Consider the following 16,269-nt stretch of genomic DNA (forward strand, 5'->3'; position numbering starts at 1 on the left):
GAGAAAGCAGAAATAGATGTATTTCTGGACCTCTCTTGCTTTTCTGATGATCCAGTGGATGTTGGCAATTTGATCTCTGGTTCCTCTGCCTTTTCTAAAACCAGCTGGAACATCTGGAAGTTCACGGTTCATGTATTGTTGATGCCTGGCTTGGAGAATTTTGAGCATTTCTTTACCAGCGTGTGAGATGAGTGCAATTGTGCAGTAGTTTGAGCATTCTTTGGCATTGCCTTTCTTTGGGATTGGAATGAAAACTGACCTTTTCCAATCCTGTGACCACTGCTGAGTTTTCCAAATTTGCTGGCATATTGAGTGCAGCACTCACAGCATCATCTTTCAGGATTTGAAATAGCTCAATTGGAATTCCATCACCTCCATTAGCTTTGTTCATAGTGATGTTTTCTAAGGCGCACTTGACTTCACATTCCAGGATGTCTGGCTCTAGGTGAGTGATCACACCATCGTGATTATCTGGGTCATGAAGATTTTTTTGTATAGGTCTTTTGTGTATTCTTGCCACCTCTTCTTATTATCTTCTTCTTCTGTTAGGTCCATAACATTCCTGTCCTTTATTGAGCCCATCTTTGGATGAAATGTTCCCTTGGTATCTTGAATTTTCTTCAAGAGATCTCTAGTCTTTCGCATTTTATTGTTTTCCTCTATTTCTTTGCACTGATCACTGAGGAAGGCTTTCTTATCTTCCCTTGCTATTCTTTGGAACTCTGCATTCAAATGGGTATATCTTTCCTTCTCTCCTTTGCTTTTTGCTTCTTGTCTTTTCACAGGTATTTGTAAGGCCTCCTCAGACAGCCATTTTGCTTTTTTGCATTTCTTTTTTTTGGAGGGATGGTCTTGGTCCCTGTCTCCTGTACAATGTCATGAATCTCCATCCACAGTCCATCAGGCACTCTCTATCAGATCTAGTCCCTTAAATCTATTTCTCACTTCCCGTGTATAATCATAAGGGATTTGATTTGGGTCATACCTGAATGGCCTAGTGGTTTTCCCTACTCTCTTCAACTTATGTCTGAATTTGGCAATACGGAGTTAATGATCTGAGTCACAGTCAGCTCCCCATCTTGTTTTTGCTGACTGGATAGGGCTTCTCCATCTTTGGCTGCAAAGAATATAATCAATCTGATTTCAGTGTTGACCATCTGGTGATGTCCATGTTTAGAGTCTTCTCTTGTGTTGTTGGAAGAGGGTGTTTGCTATGACAAGTGCGTCTTCTTGGCAAAACTCTACTAGCCTTTGCCCTGCTTTATTCTGTACTCCAAGGCCAAATTTGCCTGTTACTCCAGGTGATTCTTGACTTCCTACTTTTGTATTCCAGTCCCTTATAATGAACATCTTTTTTTGGGTGTTAGTTCTAGAAGGTTTTGTAGGTCTTCATAGAACTGTTCAACTTCAGCTTCTTCAGCATTACTGGTTGGGGCATAGACTTGGATTACTGTGATATTGATTGGTTTGCCTTGGAAACGAATAGAGATCTTTCTGTCATTTTTGAGATTGCATCCAAGTACTGCATTACAGACTCTTTTGTTGACTATGATGGCAACTCCATTTCTTCTAAGGGATTCTTGCCCACAGTAGTAGATATAATGGTCATCTGAGTGAAATTCACCCATTCCAGCCCACTTTAGTTCACTGATTTATAAAATATCAATGTTCATTCTTGCCATCTCCTGTTTGACCACTTCCAATTTGCCTTGATTCATGGACCTAACATTCCAGGTTCCTATGCAATATTGCTCTTTACAGCATTGGGCCTTACTTCCATTACCAGTCACCTCCACAACTGGGTGTTGTTTTTGCTTTGCCTCTGTCTCTTCATTCTTTCTGGAGTTATTTCTCCACTCTTCTCCAGTAGCATATTGGGCACCTACTGACCTGGGGCATTCATCTTTCAGTGTCCTATCTTTCTGCCTTTTCATAGTGTTCATGGGGTTCTCAAGGCAAGAATACTGAAGTGGTTTGCCTTTCCCTTCTCCAGTGGACCACGTTTTTTCAGAACTCTCTACCATGATCCGTCCATCTTGGTTGGCCCTACATGGCAAGAATCATAGTTTCACTGAGTTATACAAGGCTGTGGTGAATGTGATCAATTTGATTAGTTTTCTGTGATTGTGGTTTTCAGTCTGTCTGCCCTCTGATAGAGAAGGATAAGAGGCTTATGGAAGCTTCCTGATGGGATAGATTGACTGAGGGGGAAACTGGGTCTTGTTCTGATGGGTGGGGCCATGCTCAGTAAATCTTTAATTCAATTTTCTGTTGATGGGTGGAGCTCTGTGTATATATAGTATATATTACATACTATAGATATTGACTATTTCATCACAACCATTCATGTGTTTACTGCAGTTACATAATAAGTCTTGAAATTGGGTAAACTAATTTCTCCTACTTTATTATTTTTCAAAACTGTTTAGGCTATTGTAGTTTTCTCACCTATCCTTATGAATTTCAGAATAATATTGTCCAAATCTACAAACATCTGACAAAGATACGCTGTAAATATGGGTATAACTGGCATCTTTACTAAGTTGAGCCTTCAGCTATTTTTATCAGTCGTGGCTGGTGGTGGTAGTTATGTTGCCTTTTGGATTTTTAACCAGACAAAATCTTTGCTGCACTGCTAAGAGTCATCTGTGGTCATAACCTTCAAAGAGTGTAAGAGTGAAAGTTGTTCAGTTGTGTCTGACTCTCTGCGACCCCATGGACTATACAGTCTGTGGAATTCTCTAGGCCAGAATACTGGAGTGGGTAGCCTTTCCCTTCTCCAGGGGTTTTTTGCAATCCAGGGATAGAACCCAAGTCTCCCCCACTTCAGGCGATTCTTTACCAGCTGAGCCTCAAGGGAAGCCCAAGAGTCATTTCATCTCCTGGCTATATTCTTACGCAAGGAGGGTACTCACGGATCCTAAGGTATTAAGGCTGAGGCAGAAAATAGGTGAGCTTACTGCACAGGGTCCAACAAGATGCCTGTCAACCCATCCCGTCTCCCACTCACTCCCAGGAGAGGGACCTCTTAGCCTCCAGCTAGCTAGGGACAGGGTTTAGGGGCATGACCTCCGCTCCAGCGGCCGAAGTTCCTCCTAGGCGCGTGGGGGCGCTCTAAAGTGGCTGCAGGTCCAAGCGGCGCTCTTTCTCAGCCTCTTTGGTCCGGACTGAGGCTTTCGGGACGGCGGTGGGAAGATGGCGACCTCCAGGGACCGGCTTGGAACCTTGGAGGCAGAGGGGAGCTCAGGTCGCCAGGGATACTCGGGAGTCGAGGTGGTGCTTTCTTCTGATCCCGCCACCCCCGCCCCGCTGTGCCCTCACGGTGGGTCCGCGTCTGGGCTCTGCCTGGCTGTCGAGCGCCAAGGGGCGTGGTTAGCCTGAGGGCGCCTGGGGCATTTAGGGCTCCCAAATTTTTATCTGCCTCTCTCTCCCACTGAGTATAGTTCTAGAAGACGCTCCTTCCTCGGGAAGTTGAGCTTTTCCACTTACTTAAGAAACCTTCAAAGAAGCCTTCCTGTTGTGATTTTGGCTCCATCGCGGTGACATCTTTTTTAAAGGGACGAGGCAGAGGCTAGGCACAAAGGATGTGTGTTATTGAGTAATTCCCAGTGCCAAGTACTTGGATATTTCATTTGTTGATTTGCTTTATTTTTAGTTAAAAAAAAGTTAGGGAGGCGCGAAATAATGAATTCTTGCTTAGAAACCAGACCCAGGTTTTCTCTAACTCGCGGAGAGAGAGTGTGTCCAAATCTAAAAGCTGAGGGTTTCACTGAAAAAATAACTGAGCGGAGGTAACAGTTGTTCGAACTCTGTTGTGTCAGGACCTGGACGGTTCACCATGTGGACTGCAACTGTACTGGCACTAGCATTTTCTTTCTGGAGAGACTGGTTTTCAAAATATATTTCCTAAGTAGTCGGTGCCTGAATGTTGTGACTTTCGGTAAAAAAAAAAAATATCTATATCTATATCTATATCTATATCTATATCTATATCTATATCTATATCTATATCTATCTCAAAGTATTGCATTTAAGCTCAGAAGGTAAAGCGTCTGCCTGCAATGCGGGAGACCCGGGTTCGTTTCCTGGGTCTGGAAGATCCCTGGAGAAGGAAATGACAATCCACTCCAGCACTCTTGCCTGGAATATCCCATGGACGAAGGAGCCTTTTAGGCTACAGTCCATGGGGTCGCAAAGAGTCGAACACGACTTCACTTTCACTTTCATCCATAAAACTAAAACATTTTATTTAAGGTCGGTGAAAACTAGAAATTTGAAATTTGATTGATATTGACTGTTTGACATGTTTTTTCTCTTGGAACTAGGACCTACTCTTCTGTTTGTAAAGGTGAACCAAGGGAAAGAAGAAACACGGAGGTTTTATGCCTGCTCAGCTTGTAGAGACAGAAAAGATTGTAATTTTTTTCAATGGGAAGATGAAAAGGTATATCACCTTTTTGGATATATTTATTTATTTTTGACATGTGTGACATTTTGTTGAGAATGTATGAGATAAACCTCTTAAGAGATGAAGATACCATGTTTTTTGGTCCAGAGATTGGAATTTATATTTACTTTGAACTTACTCTATTGATGTCTTAAACTACTGTCTCAAAGAATGAATTTCCTTTAAAACTTTCTGAGGTATTAATATTGAGTTTGCAAATATAGATTTCTTTGTGAAGAATGCAAGTCATGATCATTCCAGGAAATGTTTTAGAAAAACCCTTTTTGGGAAGTGTTTGCATCAAAGATCCTTTTTTCAGCTACTGGATGGCTGAGGAAGGCACTTAGAGATACATTTATGAGCTTGGTATCCTCTTGGCTCAGTGCCAATTCAAGTTTCTGAAAGTTTTGACTAGAAAACTTTCAGCTTTGTTAGGTTTATTGGCAAACAATCTGTGTGCCACTCTTTTGTAGACTTGTTAAGATCACCATGTGTGAATTAATCTCTCAGTGCTTCAATACGTTGTTTACTATTTGAAACTGCTCTAGAGTTTCCCCAGGTTAATGTCTTTTGTTTTCCCCTGAAATGAATGCCTGTTTACCGCTTTGAGCTGCTTGAGTTTCTGGCTTCTTGGTGTTTGAATATGATACCACTTTTTCTAGGATATTAGCCAGTTTGATGATTTACTAAGTGGGTTTTGTACTTTCTTTCAGTTGTCAGGAGCCAGACTTGCTGCCCGGGAAGCCCATAACCGAAGCTGTCAGCCTCCTTTATCCCGATCTCAGTGTGTGGAAAGGTACTGATGGGATGTCACTTTTAATTTATTATCCCATTGTTGATTTTTTTCACTGTGCCTTCAAGTTTACTTTAAGTAATTAGTGTATTTTTGTTGTGGTAAAATGTATGTTTAACATTTGCCAGTTCAGTTGCTCAGTCGTGTCAGATTCTTTGCGACCCCGTGAACCACAGCACGCCAGGCCTCCCTGTCCATCACCAACTCCCAGAGTCCACCCAAACCCATGTCTATCGAGTTGGTGATGCCATCCAACCATCTCATCCTCTGTCGTCCCCTTCTCCTCCTGCCCTCAATCTTTCCCAGCACCAGGGTCTTTTCAAATGAGTCAACTCTTTGCATGAGGTGGCCAAAGTATTGGACTTTAAGCTTCAGCATTGCTCCTTCCAATGAACACCCAGAACTGATCTCCTTTAGGATAGACTGGTTGGATCTCCTTACAGTCCAGGGGACTCTCAAGAGTCTTCTCCAACACCACAGTTCAAAAGCATCAATTCTTCAGTGCTCAGCTTTCTTTATAGTCCAACTCTCACATCCATACATGACCACTGGAAAAACCATAGCCTTGACTAGACGAACCTTTGTTGGCAAAGTAATGTCTCTGCTTTTTAATATGCTGTCTAGGTTGGTCATAACTTTTCTTCCAAGGAGTCAGCGTCTTTTAATTTCATGGCTGCAGTCACCATCTGCAGTGATTTTGGAGCCCAGAAAAATAAAGTCTGACACTGTTTCCGCTGTTTCCCCATCTATTTCCCATGAAGTGATGGGACCGGATGCCATGATCTTCATTTTCTCAATGTTGAGCTTTAAGCCAACTTTTTCACTCTCCTCTTTCATCAAGAGGCTCTTTACTTCTTCTTCACTTTGTGCCATAAGGGTGGTGTCATCTCCATATCTGAGGTTACTGATATTTCTTCCAGCAATCTTGATTCCAGCTTGTGCTTTCTCCAGCCCAGCATTTCTCATGATGTACTCTGCATACAAATTAAATAAGCAGGGTGACAATATACAGACTTGATGTACTCCTTTTCCTATTTGGAACCAGTCTGTTGTTCCATGTCCAGTTCTAACTGTTGCTTCCTGACCTGCATACAGATTTCTCAAGAGGCAGGTCAGGTGGTCTCATAGTCCCATCTCCTTCAGAATTGGCAGGTCAGGTGGTCTCATAGTCCCATCTGTTTCAGAATTTTCCACAGTTTATTGTGATCCACATAGGCAAAGGCTTTGATGTAGTCAATAAAGCAGAAATAGATGTATTTCTGGAACTCTCTTGATTTTTCGATGATCCAGCGGATGTTGGCAATTTGATCTCTGGTTCCTCTGCCTTTTCTAAAACCATCTTGAACATTTGGGATTTCACGGTTCACATATTGCCGAAGCCTGGCTTGGAGAATATTGAGCATTACTTTCCTAGTGTGTGAGATGAGTGCAATTGTGTAGTAGTTTGAGCATTCTTTGGCATTGCCTTTCTGATCACATGGACCACAGCCTTGTCTAACTCAATGAAACTGAGCCATGCCGTGTGGGGCCACCCAAGATGGCCAGGTCATGGTGGAGAGGTCTGAATGTGGTCTACTGGAGAAGGGAATGGCAAACCACTTCAGTATTCTTGCCTCAAGAACCCCATGAACAGTGTGAAAAGGCAAAAAGATAGGACACTGAAAGATGAACTCCCCAGGTTGGTAGGTGCCCAATATGCTACTGGAGATCAGTGGAGAAATAACTCCAGAAAGAAAGAAGGGATGGAGCCAAAGCAAAAACAACACCCAGTTGTGAATGGGACTGGTGATGGAAGCAGGGTTCGATACTATAAAGAGCAACATTGGATCAAATCAGATCAGTCTCTCAGTCGTGTCCGACTCTTTGCGATCCCATGAATCGCAGCATGCCAGGCCTCCCTGTCCATTAACAACTCCCGGAGTTCACTCAGACTCACGTCCATCGAGTCAGTGATGCCATCCAGCCATCTCATCCTCTGTCGTCCCCTTCTCCTCCTGCCCTCAATCCCTCCCAGCATCAGAGTCTTTTCCAATGAGTCAACTCCTCGCATGAGGTGGCCAAAGTACTGGAGTTTCAGCTTTAGCATCATTCCTTCCAAAGAAATCCCAGGGCTGATCTCCTTCAGAATGGACTGGTTGGATCTCCTTGCAGCCCAAGGGACTCTCAAGAGTCTTCTCCAACATCACAGTTCAAAAGCATCAATTCTTTGGTGCTCAGCCTTCTTCACAGTCCAACTCTCACATCCATACATGACCACTGGAAAAACCATAGCCTTGACTAGACGAACCTTTGTTAGCAAAGAAATGTCTCTGCTTTTGAATATGCTATCTAGGTTGGTCATAACTTTCCTTCCAAGGAGTAAGCATCTTTTAATTTCATGGCTGCAGTCACCATCTGCAGTGATTTTGGAGCCCAGAAAAATAAAGTCTGACACTGTTTCCACTGTTTCCCCATCTATTTGCCATGAAGTGATGGGACCGGATGCCATGATCTTCATTTTCTGAATGTTGAGCTTTAAGCCAACTTTTTTCCTCTCCACTTTGACTAGGACCATAGCCTTGTCTAACTCAATGAAACTAAGCCATGCCTGTGGGGCAACCCAGGACGGGCAGGTCATGGTGGAGAGATCTGACAGAATGTGGTCCACTGGAGAAGGGAATGGCAAACCACTTCAGTATTCTTGCCTTGAGAACCCCATGAACAGTATGAAAAGGCAAAATGATAGGATACTGAAAGAGAAACTCCCCAGGGCAGTAGGTACCCAATATGATACTGGAGATCAGTGGAGAAATAACTCCAGAAAGAATGAAGGGATGGAGCCAAAGCAAAAACAATATCCAGCTGTGGATGTGACTGGTGATAGAAGCAAGGTCCAATGCTGTAAAGAGCAATATTTCATAGGAACCTGGAATGTCAGGTCCATGAATCAAGGCAAATTGGAAGTGGTCAAAGAAGAGATGGCAAGAGTGAATGTCAACGTTCTAGGAATCAGCAAACTGAAATGGACTGGAATGGGTGAATTTAATTCAGATGACCATTATATCTACTACTGCGGGCAGGAATCCCTCAGAAGAAATGGAGTGGCCGTCATGGTCAACAAAAGAGTCCGAAATGCAGTACTTGGATGCAATCTCAAAAACGACAGAATGATCTCTGTTCGTTTCCAAGGCAAACCATTCAATATCACAGTAATCCAAGTCTATGCCCCAACCAGTAACACTGAAGAAGCTGAAATTGAACGGTTCTATGAAGACCTACAAGACCTTTTAGAACTAACATCCAAAAAAGATGTCCTTTTCATGATAGGGGACTGGAATGCAAAAGTAGGAAGTCAAGAAACACCTGGAGTAACAGGCAAATTTGGCCTTGGAATACGGAATGAAGCAGGGCAAAGACTAATAGAGTTTTGCCAAGAAAATGCACTGGTCATAACAAACACCCTCTTCCAACAACATTGCATAGGAACCTGGAATATTAGGTCCATGAATCAAGGCAAATTGGAAGTGGTCAAACAAGAGATGGCAAGAGTGAATGTCGACATTCTAGGAATCAATGAACTAAGATGGGCTGGAATGGGTGAATTTAACTCAGATGACCATTATATCTACTACTGTGGGCAGGAATCCTTTAGAAGAAATGGAGTAGCCATCATGGTCAACAAAAGAGTCCAAAATGCAGTACTTGGATGCAATCTCAAAAACGACAGAATGAAGTGGCGATAATTATATTAACAGTGTTGTGCAACCATCACACCACTATGTTCCTCACCCCAAAGAGAAATTCTGTCACTGTTAAGTAATAACTCTCCATTGCACCTTCCTCCAGTCTGTGATAACCTCTGATCTACTTTTTGTCTCTATGAATTTGACCATTCTGGGTACTTAAGATAATGGAATCATCCGTATTTGTCCTGTTGTATATGGCTTATTTCACTTAGAGTAGGGTTTTCAAGGCTCATCCATGTTGTAGCATGTATCAAAACTTCATCCTTTTTATGGCTGAATGATATTCCTTTGTATATGTGTACCACATCTTGTCTATCCATCAGTGGACACCCAGATGTTTCCACCTTTTGGCCGTTGTGTGTAATAGTCAACACATGTTGGTGTATAAATAGTTTGAGTCCCTGTTTTCATTTCTTTATATATATCTCTAGGAGTAGAATTACTGGATCATATGATAATACTGTTTAGTTTTTTGAGAAATTACCAACCCGTTTTCTACAGTAGCTGCACCATTTTACATCCCCCCCAGCAGTGTAGGCAATGGCACCTCACTCCAGTACTCCTGCCTGGAAAATCCCATTGGAGGGGGGAGCCTGGTAGGCTGCAGTCCATGGGGTCGCTACGAGTCAGATACGACTGAGCGACTTCACTTTCACTTTTCACTTTCATGTCTTGGAGAAGGAAATGGCAACCCACTCCAGTTTTCTTGCCTGGAGAATCCCAGGGACGGAGGAGTCGGGTGGGCTGCCGTCTATGGGGTCACACATAGTCGGACACGACTGAAGTGACTTAGCAGCGGCAGCAGCAGCAATGTAGGAGGGTTCCAGTTTCTGCATGTCTTTGTTAATGTGTACTATTATTATTTTTTGCTAGGAGAGACATCCTAGCCGTTGTGTAGTGGTATGTCATTATGCTTTTGATTTTTGTTTTCCTTCTGTATTAATGGTGTTGACCATCTTTTCAAATGCATTTTGGCCATTTATATATCTTCTTGGAGAAATGTCTATTCATGTCCTTTGTCTACTTTAACAAGGTCATTGCTGTTTTTGTAGTTGAGCTGCAGGAGTTCTTTATATGTTCTAGGTGTGTGTGTGTGCATGCATGCACTCAGTCGAGTCTGACTGTTTGTGACCCATGGACTGTAGCTCGCCAGGCTCCTCTGTCCATGGGATTCTTGGACAAGAATATTGGAGTGGGTTGCCACTTCAGGGGATCTTCGCAACCCAGGGATTCAACCTGAATCCCTTGTGTCTCTTGCATTGGCAGGGGGATTCTTTACCACAGGAGTGTATCAAAGGGTCTCATCTTTCAATTTTTTTTGTTGTTGTTGTGTGTGCTTTTGTTATCATAGCTAAGAATCATTGCCAAATCCAGTTCCATGAAGATTTACTGTAACCTTCTTTATTGAAGTAGTATTAATAAAAGAACTAAACAAATTTTTTAAAGCTATAACATCTGTCTTTAAAAATCTACATTTTTAAAATGTTTTATTGGGTTAACTGGAATTGAGTCACAGGTTTAATTTGTTGGTAAACTTGTGTGAAGAAAATTCATCCTTTCCTTTGTGGTAGGCATTGTGCTGTATGTGCTGGGAGATGCTTACAAAGCCTCTAGTCTGGGTTGCTGATGACAAACAGGTTTTCACTCTCGTGACAGCTCTTTCTGGTTACCTGGGCTGCTGTGTTGAGAAGGATTCTGAAGTCTTGTCTAGGTTAAGTGGAAAGGATACTGGGATCTGTTAAAAATGTCTTCCTGAGCTTTTAATAGATTTTAAAGTCCTTTGATGGAGGTGACTTTTTTTAAGATAACTCGATTGCCCCTTAACTACAGTACTTAGTCATATCTACTTAATTTACGGGAATTAACTTGGTATCTACTTAATTTATGGGAATTAAATCAATAACGAAAAACGTTGAAAGGAGAATTAATGAAAATTGGGTATCACTGAGCCAGGCATTATGTGAGGTGTTTTCCATGAGAAGTGAAGTGAAAGTCACTCAGTTGTATCCAACTCTTTGCGACCCCAAGGACTGTAGCCCACCAGGCTCCTCTGTCCATGGGATTCTCCAGGCCAGAATACTGAAGTGGGCTGCTGTTTCCTGCTCCATGAGATACTATTTAATCCTGCCAAGGTGGTTTACTTAGATGAAAATTGAGGCTTGGAGAAGTTAAGTTAACCTCATCAACTTCATACTACTAGAATGACTGAGTGGTGACTCAAACTTATGCCTCTCTGATTCTGAAGTGGTATTTTTAAGCATATAGTTCAGTTGAGTTCAGTTAAGTTGCTCAGTCGTGTCCGACTCTTTGCAACCCCATGAATCACAGCACGCCAGGCCTCCCTGTCCATCACTAACTCCTGGAGTTTACCCAAACCCATGTCCATCAAGTCAGTGATGCCATCCAACCATCTCATCCTCTGTCGTCCCCTTCTCCTCCTGCCCCCAATCCCTCCCAGCATCAGGGTCTTTTCCATTGAGTCAACTCTTCACATGAGGTGGCCAAAGTATTGGAGTTTCAGCTTTAGCATCATTCCTTCCAATGAATACCCAGGACTGATCTCCTTTAGGATGGACTGGTTGGATCTCTTTGCAGTCCAAGGGACTCTCAAGAGTCTTCTCCAACACCACAGTTCAAAAGCATCCATTCTTCAGTGCTCAAACCAGATAGTAATTAATATATGATGTGTAGTAATTTAATTTAAGGAGATTTAAGAATATAAAAGTTATATAGAGATATATTATTATGAGGTTATTGTAACGAGATAGAATAAATGCAGAAAGTAGAAAGTAGGAAAGCATCATTGTGGTTTCTCCTTTTGAAGCCATCACTTTGGTCATTTTCTAGTACTTCTGGCCTTTTTCCTGTGCAAAGGGTTTGTGGTCATAATGTGTACTTAGTTTTGTACTCAACCATGTCACTTTTAGCTAATAAGCATGTATTTCATGTTATTGCATAAAAATATTGGTGATTCAGTTAAACTCCATAAGAAAATTTAGATGATCTTCTTTCCTTACATAATAAGATTTTAGCCTGGAGCTAAACCACTGTGCAAATCTTTGTACTGCCAGAGTATGGATTTTGATACTGAAGAATTTTTGAAATGCATATTTCATGATAATTAGAAATAAAAACACTGGCTAGAATATGAAAATATTAAAATTTTTTCAAAAGGTTATTTCCTGGGGGCCATAATTTCATCTGTTCCAGTGCTGATTATTGAGAGCTTGTCTTAAATCATCTGTGATCCAAAACCTCAGATTTTGTTTCCCAGGCCTCTGTCCGTTTATCTATCCTTCCATCCATCCAGTCATTTATTCATTCTTTGGTGAGGACTCAAAAAGAACTTAAAATGCTAGTAATAATGGAGTTGAGATATATTTAAAAATAATACAGTTCAAAGAAGAATGTACTGTGTTGCCAGTATTCTTAGAAAAAACTGGGTATTTTGGAAGGTCAGAAGCTTTACAGATTACTTGTGCCTTCACTAACTGATTTCAGTTTAAGGATATGGTATTTAAATAGGTTTTGGAGGATTGGTAAAAGTTTCCACTTTTTAAAGTGTAGTGTCATTGATTTTACTGTATCACTTTATAGCTGATGCTCTTACGCTTTCTTATTTGCTTGCTACAGAGTGAAAAGTTTGAAATTAGTCATTCTTCAAAATTAAAAATGTTGCCTTTCTAAAACCAAAGCTTATTAAATTACCTGTTCTATGCTATTAATTGCATATTCTTTTAGTGTGTCTTCAGTTTGAGACTAGCAAATTATTTTTGTGTGTAATGGACCTAAGGATGACATACTATTACTTGAGATTATAATTGTTTTCTAATTTAATTTTATACAACTCATTTGTGTTATCTTATTAAGTAACTATATTTGAAAGTGTTAAAATGCATTTAAACATTATATCTATTCTATAAAGCACACTTTTATCTGTTACTGTGACATAGCATTAGCTTTTCATTGATTTACTTTTGAAGTTGTTAGAAAAGAACAATTGTAGTTATTGAGATAAATTGACCTTTGCTACTTGATTTTTATTATGGAACTGGCAGTGCTGCACAGACTTCTAAGTTCTACAATATAGGATTTGATAATCATTTTCCTAATGTTACTCTTTGAACCATGCTTTATATTTCATATGTGTTCAGCTGACTGATTTACATTTTGTGCCTGAGACTTGACTTTCCTTACAGTTTTTAGCTGCCTGGTATGTATTCTATTATGTAGTATGGTGGCATCTTTATCATGATCCCTGAAGTCTTAGAGAAGATATATTTTAATGCTAAAATCAGCATTAATTTATGTGCATCCAAATAGTTTTGTTTAGTTGATAATTCATTTGGTTATATTTTTTTCAGAGCTCATTTAAACTCAGATTTTCAAGGTCTGCTATTAGGGAAATGCCATAAACATAATTTGTCTACTCCTGGAAAGGCAAATGGAACGTCAAATGGAGATCAATAAAAGTGACATTCAGAATGCTAGCCTGCAGTTTGTGAGTCATGCTGAGCCGTGCAGCAGAATGAATTTCTTCTTGCCCCCGGGTGTGTGTAGTAAGTACAAATGAGGAGGGAGCGCTGAGTAATCCTTCGCTCTGGAGAGTCTCATCTTCTTCCTACCAAGCTTAAAAAAACTCTTATGTCTGAATGTTACATAAAGCCATGTCTTTGAATGATGATGTAATTTTGAATAGAAATATGCCTAAGATCTCAGTTGATCTTGTCAAGAGAAGGTTACTAAACTAGCAATAAAAACTTTCTGAAGGATAGTTTTGACCAGACACAAAATATGTAAGTGGAGGTTCATTTAACATTGTTCTTTTTCTTTTCTTAAAAATAATTATACTAAGTGCCTTAAGATAGTCCCATGTAGTTAGTGAATTGCCACACTAGCCCCTGGCTTTGAACTTTAGTCTCTTCCTGGTGATTTGCACTTTCTCCTGCCTTCAGTTGGCTTCAATGGGTGTGTGATAGGCAGTCTTTTTGACTGTTTTTAAGTAGCAGAAGCTGACATATCATCATGTCTTTGGGGAGCTTCCTTTCTCCTTTTTCCTGTAAAGCCTTTGATTGTTTTTGTCATTCATTCAATGATGAGTATTTACTTCTCTGATATCAAAAGTGTGCTTCGGTTCCCAGGGCTTCTTCAGGCGGTGCTAGTGGTAAAGAACCTGCCTGCCAGTGCAGGAGTTGTAAGAGATGTGGGTTTGACCCCTGGGTTGAGGAGATCTCCTGGAGAAGGGCATGGCAACCCACTCTAGTATTAATGCCTGGAGAATCCCATGGACAGAGGAGCCTAGCGGGCTACAGTCCATAGGGTGGCAAAGAGTCAGACACAACTGAAGCAACTTACATGCCTCAGCTCTGTTGCTCTGGTTTGGTCCTTGACTGCAGTACAATAACTTTGTGTTTCGGGACTGAGTCATAGGATGATGGCAGTGACACTCCACCTACAGTCTGGCTGGTGGCAGTTTTAAATCATGTCTCAATATCCTTGATGCTAAAATATGAAAATATATGCATCTTAGAAGTGATGAAATAGGCTGATTGGATTTTGCTTTTGTGATCCAGTCTTTCTTCTAATGGGTGGGTTTATTTAGCCTGTTTGAATGGTAGGTACGATAGATACGCTTGGTCCTGGTTTTGTTGTATGATTTTTATTGCTTCTTTTTATTCTCTTTCACTCTATGGTCTGTGTTTGCTTTTATTTTTTTAATGTGTGTTCCTTCTGTATTTTTGTTTTCATGGTTGCCTTTGTGGTTTTTTAAACCAGATTTAATTTTTTTTTTATGTTGCCTTCCTTCATCTAAAAATGAGAAATGGTGACTTTATATATTTCTCCTTCTTCTGTCTTTCCTTCTCTGTAGTTACTATCTGATTTCAGTTGATTATTTCTTTTTAGGGTTAACCTCATACCTTTGATTATTGCTTATAGCACTTTTACTTGATTTTTCAGTTTTAAATTATATTTGGCCTTTGGCTCTAAAACATGAGAAAATCATCACTGTACTTCTGCTAACTTCCCCTTTCTCTTCCCCTTCTTCTGCTGGTTTTATTTGGATTTTTATTGTTTCCATTTTATACTCTGATACTCATATTTTTTTCTCATATTAGTCTGTGGTCAAATGGATTTAGTGCTGACTGACAGTCTACTGTTGTTTCATTTGGCTGAAATTTATCCTCCAGCAGTTTTAATTCTTTCATAAAAAAGGCTTTTATTAATTAAAAAATAATTTACATCAAAATATCCATGTGGCTATTGTGTGATTCCATTTATATTAAAACATGTATTAATCATAATAACTTCTTTTCTGTACAACTTTTGTTTTCCAACTAGCTAATAACAGTTTTGAGTTTATTTGTTTTGTAATGACTGTCTGTTTAATTATTTATGTGCTTCAGAAATGATTCAACTGCAAACTCTCTGCCTGTTGTCCGAACTCCCTCAAAACATTTAGATGTAGCATAATCTCTCAGCTTCACCTTCTTGAAGAAATCTGTCCTCAAACTTTCTGAACTGCTCCTGACTGGAAAAGTTGCCCTTTCTCCTTGACATCCAACTGACCAGCAGTTTCTGCATGAAGTACCCAGATTACAAAACCGTATAACCCGTATTCTTCCAAGTCCAAAAATATTTAATGCCTTTATTCTTTGTTGTTTTTTTTTTTGCAATTAGAAATTTAATCTCTGTTTTTTTCTTTTCAGTCATTTCAGTTCAGTTCAGTCGCTCAGTCATGTCTGACTTTTTGCGACCCCATGAATCGCAGCACGCCAGGCCTCCCTGTCCATCACCAACTCCTGGAGTTCACTCAAACTCACGTCCATCGAGTCGGTGATGCCATCCAGCCATCTCATCCTCTGTCGTACCCTTTTCCTCCTGCCCCCAATCCCTCCCAGCATCAGAGTCTTTTCCAGTGAGTCAACTCTTCGCATGAGATGGCCAAAGTACTGGAGTTTCAGCTTTAGCATCGTCCAATAACAAAACTTGCTTCCTAAGGCACTTTTATCTAAGAAATTGCTGGGAGAAATACTAATAACCTCATATACTCAGATAACACCACCCTTATGGCAGAAAGTGAAGAAGAACTAAAGAGCCTCTTCATGAAAGTGAAAAAGGAGAGCAAAAAAGTTGGCTTAAAGCTCAGCATGCAGAAAACGAAGATCATGGCATCTGGTGCCATCACTTCATGGCAAATAGATGGGGAAACAGTGACTGACTTTATTTTTTGGGGCTCCAAAATCACTGCAGATGGTGACTGCAGCCATGAAATTAAAAGATGCTTACTCCTTGGAAGGAAAGTT

General features: G+C 40.6%; 1 protein-coding gene across 6 annotated transcripts in view; it reads left to right on the plus strand.

Annotated features, from left to right (window-relative positions):
* The first annotated feature begins 3,169 nt into the window (after positions 1 to 3,169).
* ZCCHC4 (zinc finger CCHC-type containing 4) overlaps positions 3,170 to 16,269 on the plus strand; it is a 50,711-nt gene continuing 37,611 nt past the window's right edge. For 5 of the 6 annotated variants that reach the window (XR_009494764.1, XM_005207768.5, XM_015471557.3 and 2 more), the window contains exons 1-3: positions 3,170 to 3,322; positions 4,326 to 4,444; positions 5,161 to 5,243. Coding sequence is in view for 5 of the 6 variants with exons in the window: in XM_005207768.5 (XP_005207825.1) it covers positions 3,196 to 3,322; positions 4,326 to 4,444; positions 5,161 to 5,243 (329 nt within the window). In the remaining variant the exon portion in view is untranslated. The remainder of the gene's footprint in view (positions 3,323 to 4,325; positions 4,445 to 5,160; positions 5,244 to 16,269) is intronic. The other variant, NM_001205699.1, reaches the window with a different exon arrangement.

This window comes from Bos taurus, chromosome 6, assembly GCF_002263795.3.
Source record: "Bos taurus isolate L1 Dominette 01449 registration number 42190680 breed Hereford chromosome 6, ARS-UCD2.0, whole genome shotgun sequence".
Lineage (NCBI taxonomy): Eukaryota > Metazoa > Chordata > Mammalia > Artiodactyla > Bovidae > Bos > Bos taurus.